General features: G+C 36.8%; 1 protein-coding gene across 1 annotated transcript; it reads right to left on the bottom strand.

The window, feature by feature from the left end:
- Window positions 1-8619: 8619 nt before the first annotated feature.
- LOC127804526 (uncharacterized) lies at window positions 8620-10470 on the bottom strand. The gene has a single exon (XM_052341398.1). It carries the CDS (start codon window positions 10468-10470, stop codon window positions 8620-8622), a length of 1851 nt encoding a protein of 616 aa, XP_052197358.1.
- Between the last annotated feature and the right edge of the window lie 810 nt (window positions 10471-11280).

The raw sequence follows: 11280 nt of genomic DNA, 5'->3' as shown, positions 1-11280 counted from the left end.
AAATAACTATTCAATTAAACCAATTTAAAATCAAAACAGGGGTTATAATTATAACAAAATTTTACAAAATTAACCACTAATCAACTCCCCATCACGAGCACCTTCACCTAACTACCCCATGTCTCGGTAAATGAGGTAAATCTGAGTTTGATCGACAGTAGTTGCGCAAGGAGTGGATTCGAACATGAGACTTCAGGCTACCCACCACTCCTTGCTGACTACTGGAGCAATCCCAAGAGGCGATATGTGTATGTTTTGTTATAGGTATATGTGATATATGTATAATTACATTTATGAGTTTACTGAAAAAAATGAAAAAAACAGCAAAAGTTGATGGGCATGAAGATGAAGTGGTGGATCAGATCCGCCATCGCCATTGGGCGGCATTGATGGCAGTAACATCGCTAGGCGATGTTGAGGGGCTGATCGGCACCACTGGTCGTCATCGCTACAAGAAGAGGCGACGCAAGACGCAGCGATCAACGCCGCCAACGGCACCATGGATACCCGCATCCATGGCCGCATTGCTAGGTAACATAGCCATGAGTGTAGGAACGAGAGGTGGCTGCTGGAAGGGGCCACCACTCCAGGTGATGGCGTGTGGATGCACAGTGTAGGCATGTCCCACTGCTGCCTAGGGCAGCGTGTGCGCACATGACGTGGGCCGGGATTATGTCCCCTTCACCAGCGAGCTTAGCCCGCGCATGTGCATGCAGCCTTGGCTGCGCGCGTGGGGTGGGCCTTAGCTCGCCCGCCTGCCTTGTGCATGCGGGCATGCGCACTGCTGATTTCCCTTTTTTCATTTTTGTTTTATTTAAAATTTCCAGCAAATCCAATTCAAAAAAAAATGGAGTAGATAAAATAAATTTTATTTTATATTAATAAATAAATAAATATTGTTTTTAATTTTCAAAATAAATAAAATAAAATTGTTTTATTTTTATCTTAAATTAATAAATAAATAAATAAATAAAATTATTTTATTTATTTTCCAAAACACTTAAGGTGTAAATGTTCACTGTCCAACAATCATATAAATTGTGAATTATATATTTTTAATTGTTATTAGAATGTTATGGATGTCTTGTTGCATGTTGGTATTGGTTATGGACCTAGGACACTACATGAATGATGTATGTATTGTGTGGATGTATAGATTGTTTTAATTGGTAGTCTGGGTGCTAAGATTTATCGTTTTTTGGATAACGATTGTAAAATTAATTATTTTTATTTTTATTTTATTTTCATTGTAAAATTAGTTTATAGTGAATGTAAAGCAAAGAACTCTTAGAGATTCTAATGGTGAAACAATCGAGGAAATGAAAGCCCTATGTAAAAGAATTATGCTTGTAATAGTTATAGGTGCTTCCTATTTTGCACTCATGAATGCATTGTGCAATTTTAATGGCCGAAATTGCACCTAGAATGCATGTTTTTGAGTCCATAACTATATCAAGTTTATTATGCAAAGCTTATTTACATAGTTGATGTATGGTTAAAACGTTGCATGTATAAAGTGAGACCCTAATAATTAGAGACTAAAAATCTCTCATATTTGCAAAATTAAATAGTAATCGGTTAGACTTTAAGAGTTAATACAATTTAATTGGGGCTCTCCGTCATGATAAAGATTAGGGCATTTTGATTCATGTGTTGATCGCCTATGGATACATAGGGGTTCAACATTGGTTAAAATGTTTTGATTTCTATTTATTATTTGATGCGACAGGTGTTAATATTTGTGATTCAAAATATATTGATATGTTATATGTTTAATAAATAAATTCATGTAATTGTCATATGGCATATAGTGTTATATTTTGATGTTAAATAAATTGATGTATTTTTACATTTGGGTTGCATCACATTTGCATATGAGTTTATTTCATTATGAATGTGGGATGCATTTAGATGTTCTATAATATGCTCTAATTTGGGTTACACATATATATAAAATGAGCCATGGGCTGTTTGTGTTTTATACCAAGCCCAAGCCCAAGTCTGCCATTTATCATGTGTTGGCTCATGTATATAAGGAAAATGGGGGGGCTGTAATACCCGAAAAATGTTAATTATTTAAGAATAAGTATTTTATTAGAAAAATAGAATTTCGAAAAAGATTGGTATCTAAATAACCCAAAAAAGTGATCGAATTGACTATAGGGAGTGCCTTGAAGCCGAGATATCAAAGGAAAATAATACGGTATTGACAAGCACCCCGAGATAGGATTTATGGTGCCAAAAGAAATGAGATTGGGAACAATTTTCGGTACAGCTAAAATGCAGCTGCCAATTAGGCTGCAATACCGAATTGTTATAGATGATTTTTAGGAAGTCAACGGAAGCTTGAGGGGGTTTCAATTTTTTATAAGAAACAACCCTTCAGTGGTTTTAGGAAGAAACGAAAGGGTTTAAGGCTAAAACGAAGATTCGGGCCTAAGTGCAATTTTCTGAAATTGCCAGAGGGAGGTCAAAACGATAATTTCTTGGAATCTTCGGGGGTCAAATTGATGTTTTAGGACTTGAGGAACTTAAATACAATTATGTAAAGTTGAGGGGCTATGTGAAAATGGGTCAAAGTGAGAAAACCAAAGTTGAGGGGCCAAAGTGCAAATTCAAGAAAACCTTCAAAGCATCCATGGCTGACCAACCTTTCAATCGCTGAAATCGGCCATGGGAGACATGAGGAAATGGCTGAGGGGCCTCAGGGGCAAGTCCAAGACGAGATTCTTAGCCAAGAAATGGCCAAAATTGCATCAAAATCGAGCCAACTTTCGGCCGAAAGTTTGGCCACTGAAATGGCAAAGTTGGAGCTCTTTCGATGGGTTTTGGATGGTTCTAAGGATTGGGGGGACCTTAATGACCTTGAATGAAGACTGATCCATCGTTGAGGGGTTAAAATTTGGCTATAAATAAAGGTTTCATGAAGGCTAAATGGGGGTAAGTTTTTGGCTTCAAATCGAGCAAGATTTCAAACGAATTTAGCATTCAAATTAAGGGGCTTTTGTTGCCAATGAGGAGAGGAATCTATCTGGAGAATTTTAGGTATTTTGGTAGAGGTTTGATGGTTATTCGAAGCTCGTCGGAAAAATGGGGTGGACGGTATGGCCGAGGCTTCAAGCCTCTGGTTGACGACCTTCTGATGGTCCTTTCGGGCATCAAGATATGCCATGTTGATCGATTGGAGGAGAGGAAGAAAGAGGTGTAAATATCCAGCATCGTCAGCCGGCCGTCGCCGGAGAAGACGATCGGCGCGTGCCGGTCATGCGCTGGTCTTCACGCGCACCACTCGCCCTAGGCGGGTGCTGTTGGAAATGTATGCCCTAAAGACACGTTTTGTTTAATTTATGGTAATGATGTTTCTTTTATTCAGTTTATGGCACATATATTATTTGCATTTAATTGTTGGAAAGGTGTCCATGCTATCAAGTAAGTGATTCATGTGATGGGTCGTTCTTCACAGTTAGGCATGAATCGTGGGTACTTAATAAGCAAGAAAATATAACTCTTGATCTTTTGATAGAACTGGGCATTCTATCATGATAAGATCATTGTGCAATAGATCCTAATGGAGGATGGCTTGCCTTAGCCAGTAAACAGTCCGTTTACTCTAATTGTACAAGCGCATTTGGAATGCGTAGAGTGGACCTGTGATAGAAGCTAATGACAAAGTACTAATTATCATGGAGCTAGTCTATCACTGCTACTACGTGGACGAGTACTCTAATACTTGAGTATTAGTTGGTGGTCTGGTGAACCTAGAGCTATATTCTTAGATTCATTGTAGGTGAGGTCTATCAAAGATCAATATCCTTTTGAGTTGGGAGTATGGTTTCTAATTAGCTAAGACAGACTAATACAAGATAGTTTCTGTGATTCACCCCCTTGTGATTGTCCAAGAATAATCGAATAATCCAGGGCCCTGGGAACGTGACTTAAGAGTGTGTGCTTCTGGGTAGCTCCCAGTGATAAGCAAGTACATTCGAGTAGTCACGGATTATTGGACTAGTGATCTAAGGATGGTAGAAGTCATTTAGAAAGGTGTTAGTACATTATTCCTTTCTAAATGATGGGTGTTACACAGAGGGGTATTTTCGTCATTACACTAGTAGGTCAAAGACATGGCATATGCAAAATTATTCGTGGGGTCAGTGTTACCATATGGTGATAGTTGGAACACTTAGAATGACAAAATATAGCTACTAGGTAGCAGGGATATTTTGGTCATTTTAGTAGCCGTGAATAATTTGTCTTTTGGTCCCCGGGGTAGCTCGATGTAACTCATGTATTTTTAATACATTTGGCTTGTTGGATGAATTACATTAAGAGAGAATTATTTTATTTAGAATGGTCCATTGGGCTAAAATAAAATAATAGTTCATAAGGGTTTTAATTAATTAATTGGGCTAACCCAATTAGGAAATTAATTAAAAGATTTGGCCCATTAGGGTTTGGCCCACTAGGGTTTTAACCCTAGGGTTCTCCCTATATATATATCTCTCTTTAGTTGTTTTTTAATCTAAGTCGTTTTTTCTCCTTCACCGAAGAGAGGCCACGAGTTCGAGTCATACTCCGGAAGATCGAAAGGGGGCGTTTGAGTTCTGATGCGACGGAGCCGAAGGCTAGCAGGACAGCCGTCGTCTCCTCCACGCGAAGAAGCTCCTATCGCTCCATTCCGTCCGGTAATTCGCCGTAAAAGTAAGTCTCCTAGACTCTAACCAATACGAGGATCGTTTTATTTTTAAAACGCTTCCGTTGCATGCTTTTGATCCTCGTTCATGATCCTTCAGGTGCGGGGGCGTGGGTCCTCCAAAAAATTTTGTAAAAATCCCTAAAAATCAGGAAAATTATTCTACGGGGGTTCATGCAAAGAGATTTGAATTTGGGATTCCTGATGTCTCAATTTTAGCATCAAAGAACCTCATTTTGCGTAAAAACGTAACATCCGGGTAAGTCCAGTATTTTTCCTTTGAAGTTCATAGCCTATAATGAATTGTCGTGAAATTAGATTTGAGAAAATAGTCCCGGGGTATTTATTGGGATTTTTGGAAAAGGAAAAATGAGAGAAAATGAAGGAAAAACAAAATAAATACAATATTGATGATATTTAGTGATTAATTATTATTTTTATGATTTAGGTGATCGAGATGATGTGATCGGTGCAACTTTTGAGAGTTGTCATGAGAATTGAGGTTAGGCACACATATCGAGGTAATGCGCACTTTTCGAGGCATTTTGATCTTTAGGCAAAGGTGAGTTTTCCTATCCTAACTATGGTGTTGTGAGTGGTTTTCCCACAAGAACTTATATTCATGATATGGTTGTCATATATGCATGTTGTTATAAATGCAATATTCATTTTGTCATATTGCATGGAAAGTCGTGATAATTGCATGGCACGATATTATTGTCACATTGATATTTGTGCATGGGAATGGAATGTCGCCCCCAGAGTGTAGCCGTAATTCCCCTAAGACAATGATGGAATAACGTTAGGCTTGTCTTATAGAGGTTCGGGATTTGCCTAGGATTTCGTGCCTAACTGGTGGGCTTGGGAAGTTACATTAAGGGTAAATGTTGTTCATGTTATTGCATCATGCATTCGTATATATGTTTTTGGACCCTCACTAGAAGTTTCATATTTTAATGGGTTATGCCCCTGGAACATTCAACGTTTCAATTTAGACTTGCAGCTCAGGCAAGGAGCAGGTTGAGATATGACGGCACGTGATGGCGTGGCCGATGGATTCAGGGAGCTGAATCGGATATGTTTTAGCTGACACTTTATTGATGATTAGCCTTGTTTGAATATTATGAAATCTCCATGTATTTATGTATTTCAATATTGAGGATTTAATGTTAAACATGGTACGAATTCTTATGTTATAAATAAAGTAAATTGATTACATACCATATCAGGTTTCGATTATCGCTTCCGCATATTGTGAATGATTTGCTAGGGGTTTTATTTGAAATTCGGTGCTTAAGGTTTCAGTTATGTACCGAAAAAGAAAGAAAAAAATAATTTATGTATATTTTAGGCCCCATCATAGTAACACGCTCAGTAAGAGAAAAGCAGGGTGTTACAGGGGCAGCTGAACAATTATCATTTTCAAGCATGTGCAGAAAGCATTTATGCAAGCTCCATCATCAAAAACCCTAGTTTTCTTGTATTGTCACTTTCTTTGAGAAATCATGGGTTGTGTACGAGAGGTAGGCGAGTGTTGTGAGTGCTATAAATAGCTTGTTCTTTGAAGCTTTTGTACTCGGTTCTTCGTCGATTTGTTAATACTATAAGTAGTTTTTCTTATTGTAGTTGATTGCTTGTAATCTTTGTAAACCCATTGTATATATTAGTGGATTGACTAGAGGCGGAGCCTCTGCCATGAGTAGGATTCTTTTGAATTCGAACACGTATATGGTTGGGTTCTTTATTTTCTGTTGTGTGCATGGTGTTGCGGTGTTCGTTTTCAGATTGTTTCTTTGAGTTCGCGGTATTGACAAGATTTTTGTGGTGTTGGCCAATTATAGGAAAATCTCAACAACGGGAATGCACAAATATTGAGAGCCAAGAACTTATTATGTGAGGGAATCGATATTCAACTGTGCATACTTGACAAAAATGCTTGTCCTCGACGTCTAGTGAAATACTATGACTAGTCCATTCCTTATCGAGAGAGTTATATCCCAAACACATTTGAGGCTACTCCCGGATGGATTTGTCTGCTACCAAAAATGCTCCTGAGGGCTTATTCGAGACCATAGCCAAACAATTAAAGATCAGAGCTATCTGGCGTACGTTGCCACAAGCGGATACCTACCAGTTGTTCCCCTTGCTCTGTCGCAATTCCAATTTCCCACTCTACAAACTTAAATTGTTGTATTTTGACTACAATAGGGTATAATAGAGATTAGTTGTCAAGCACAAAGGCAGAAATGGGCTTGATAACAAGACCTATTAGAGACCATTTCATTTTTTTGCTCTCACTCTAGATTTTCATAGATATATTCTCTAGTAAGATTTTTAGGCCTCCCAAAGGGTAATGAAGGCTTGCAAAGGTTTTCTCAAGCTATATAGAGATTGATTGTCAAGCGCAAAGGTTGAAGGGAGCTTGACAACAAGTAGTGTCGTACCTGAGATTTGGGGGCCTGGCCAGCGGCTGTCGAACCACTCCAGAATTAGAAATCTATGTATCTAGTTTGCAGCAAAGTGCACCCTAGGTCATCTCTCACAAGGAGCCTCACCTTCTTCTACCAACAAGGAGAACCAATATAAACAACAGTTTGTTTAGGGGGGGGGGGGTTTGACAGAAAACTAAGTAACAAAACAAAAACAAAATGATAGATGAAAATCAGTAAATGAAATGCAACCGGCTGTGTATTTGTCCCCTATGTGAAATCTTCCTCGTCCAACCTATATATCTTGGCTTGCTAGATGTTTTAATCTCCGGATAACAAACTTAAGGCATCCCCAACAACCGTCCAAGGATTAGAATGATTGGAATAACAAAATGAATACAAAAATCTCTTATAAACAAAATGCAACCATTCACTCTCTATTCAACCTATCCGGAGCTATGCAAGAACAACCATTCAAGCGCATTATATTCACTTCCGAGATGTTATACCAACTGGCTACAACATTCTATTCTCTTAAGCATTTAACAGAAAATTAATGCAAACAAACTCACACAAACCTGCCATGAACTCCATGCATTCACTAATCTGCTCAAACTAAACCAAATGGAAATGAATAAGAAACAAACAACAAACCAGGTTTTTGCAGCTCATCCGGGACTCAGATTCCACATGGGTTCAAGATACACAACCAGTTACAATAGCTTTAGCCTTTCATTATAGCAAGGAAGACAAAATGGAGACAAAAATGAAGAAAACAGAAAATGCTAACAACAAGAAAAACGGCCAGAATCTCCTCTCTTTCTCCTCCCTCCAATCCCCAACATATCTCGAAAAATAAGTGCTAAGAGGCCTTAAATACATGGCTAAGAAATGAAAAGCTAGGAAGGCTAGGGTTGGGCCTAGCCCAACAGAAAAGATACAAGTTAGCCCAACATAAAAGAAAAGAAACAAAAGGGAGGTAAGTGAGCCCAAATTTGCTCCTTGAAAGTGAGCCCAAGCTCCTTTAGATGAGTCCCACAATTGCCCAAGGCCGGCCTACCCTCATGAAGTCCGAGATGAGCCTCTTCAAGTCTTTTCCAACTGCTTCTCTAGCTCATCCAATATTCCCTAAAGCTAAGCAAGCTTGGATCCATAGAAGTAAGATAGAAAATAGTGTAAGGATGATTTGAAGTATAATAAAATAGAAACAATGAAAGATCAGCAAAAATTACTTCAAATGGCGTAATAAGATTGAGGTGAAATGCCAAAATATAGCATAAATATGCATGCTATCAAGGCCTTGAGACGAAATGTAAAAATGGGCCCCTGAATCATAAAATACATTTAAATTTTATTTTTTTATAATAAAATATAAAATAAATAAATAAATATTTATACCATATCAAAGAATAAAATTGAAAATTTTCTAAATTATCAATTAAAAACTACTCTCTTTGCAGTTTTGGAGGCAAAAATATCAATCAAGTTTACATAATCAAGTTATTCTAGCATTTTTTTCTCAATAGACAACATAGCCAATCCATTCAATTTGTCTTGTGACATGGTTGAACGGAGATAAGTCTTGATCAACTTCAACTTGGAGAAACTTCTTTCTACAGATGCAACTGTAACTGGTATAGTTAACAAAATTCTGTACGCTACACAAGCATTTGGGAAACACCCATCCATTCTCTTCAAATAGTTCACCACATCAATTGCTTTTTTTGTTTCTTTAGGTAAAGAGTATTTCAAGATTGTCAACTCCAAAAACAAATCATCTCCATCAATATCAGAATTACCATTATGCATTAAGGATTTTTCAAGATTCATACAAGACCCCAATAAAGTATCATCATCAGCACACTTCAACCTCTCCAAATTAAACAGAAATCCAAATGTTTCCTCATATTTTTTAAATTGTTCAAATCTAGTTTGAAATGAAGAACGAGCTCGATCAATTATGAAGAGGAAATAATTTACTCTAAAAGAATCTTCTGTTGATTGTGTTATCTCATCATTGCCATCCCCATCAAACTGTTTCTTTCTTCGAATCATGCGTTTTTCTCGAAATACAGCTTCAACTCCCATTTCATTTGCTATTTGTTTCGCTTCAACCATGGCCTTATCAAACCCAGATTCTCTATAGTCATCAAGAAACAAAAGAAGTCCTTCTAAAAGACTGATAGCAACATCAATATCCATATTTTCAACTTGAAGGAATTTACTTACAGTGTTGATTGCATGCAACAACTTGTACCAAATTACCATGCCAAGCAAGAACTCAAAATTCTGAAGTTCATGTGTTGCTAAGGACTCAGCTTCGCTCTTTGTTTTAGGATCTTCACTAGTATCTACCAAGTCAAATAAAGCATATATTATTTGTACAGTTTGCTCTTTTATAGGCCTCACACTTTCAACATGACTTTCCCAACGTGTTTGTGACAATGGCTTAAGTGTAAGACCTTTCACATGATCTTTGAAAATTTCCCATCGCTTGGTAGATGAAGAAAACAATGTATAGATACGTTGTATCACTCCAAAAAATGACATAGCTTTAGGACAACAATTTGCCATATCACATAAAGTCATATTAAGACTATGACAACCACATGGAGTATAAAAAGCCCTCGAATTTATTTCAAGTAATCTTGTCTGTACACCTTTATGCTTCCCTTTCATATTAGACCCAATGTCATACCCCTGACCTCTTATATCATCAATATCCAGCTCAAGATTGGTCAACATGTTTTTAAGCTCAGTAAAAAGTCCAAGCCCTGATGTATCATCAACCTTTAAAAATTCTACCCAATATTCTTCTACCATTACAGAGTTTACTGAATAATCCACACATCGTATTACAAGAGACATTTGCTCCTCATGACTAGTATTTGGCGTACAATCTAATATGACCGAAAAATATTTTGCTTGTTTAACTTTTCTAAGAATTGAAGTTTTTACCTCATTTGCCAACATTTGTATCAATTCATTTTGAATTTTAGGGCCCAAATATGTATAATGAGTCTCATGTGCTTGAATACGTCGAATGTGCTCTTTCATAATCGGATCAAACTCAGCAATCATTTCAATCATTTGCAAAAAAAGACCATTGTTTTCCACATACAGCTTCTCACAATCTCCTCGAAATGCCAAGTTATTTTTTGCTAATCTTTGCACAACAGCTATTATCCTCTTCAACACTTGTCTCCAGTGTTCTCTTTCTTTATTGATTTCAATCTGCACACTTTGATCAATTGTTTTATTTTTACTCAGTCTTGTTTCTAATTCAATCCAATTAGTCATGCAATCTATATGCTCCTTACTTGCTTCATGATTTTTAAGGCCTCGACCCATATTATGCCAATCTCTATATCCTTCATTTCCCAACGGACTAATTTTACTCTCTTTTTTTTTTTAGTCTTGAATAACTTACAGCAAAAGCAAAAAACCTTGTCCAAATGAACTGAATATACTAGCCATCTCCTGTCATTTGTTTCCCCATTGAGCAATACTCGCTTATATTGTGATAATTCAAAATGCCTACCACTACTATCTTTAGGAAATAAGACTCCATCAACTCTTTTTGGACCCCTCTCTACTAACAAATCTCTCATATTTTGGTCAATTTTATCCCAACACCCTGGATCATAAAAATTAATCAATAAATCTTTATGTTGAACATTGTCTTCTTCTTTCTCATTTAATTCATTGACATCAACGTGATCATCTTTGTCTTCATTCAATTCATCAACTAAGTCTCCTTGGTCATTGACATTATCATTCCAAGTTTCTTGTTCCTCTACTGAAGTTTCACCCAAGTTTTCAACTATTTCTTCTCTCTGTGTTACTTTGCTGCTATTAAATTATTTAAACATATCACCGGCTTGTTATTGAACTAATGCTTCTTCCCTCTGTTTTGTTTTTCTTTTTTGAGCTCCAGACATATGTTTAGGAGGCATGATTTGTGATTATTGCTTAAACCTAACAAAAGTCAAAAGGAAAAAAATATTATGACATTACACGACACACTTAAGCAATAATAATGTTAAACTTAATTTTTATCTCAACTTGTAATAATAAGAAGAATAAAATGAACCAAGCATCTCTAGACTTTAATTACAATTTCTAAGAATAAAACAATTATCACGTATATAAACAAAATAA

This window comes from Diospyros lotus, chromosome 6, assembly GCF_014633365.1.
Source record: "Diospyros lotus cultivar Yz01 chromosome 6, ASM1463336v1, whole genome shotgun sequence".
Lineage (NCBI taxonomy): Eukaryota > Viridiplantae > Streptophyta > Magnoliopsida > Ericales > Ebenaceae > Diospyros > Diospyros lotus.
The sequence above is the reverse complement of the archived record's forward strand: the minus strand, read 5'-3'. Positions and strand labels throughout refer to the sequence as shown.

Coding starts and splice junctions, on each gene's coding strand:
- LOC127804526 (XM_052341398.1), bottom strand. CDS start 10,470: ATGGGTCGAGGCCTTAAAAATCATGAAGCAAGTAAGGAGCATATAGAT.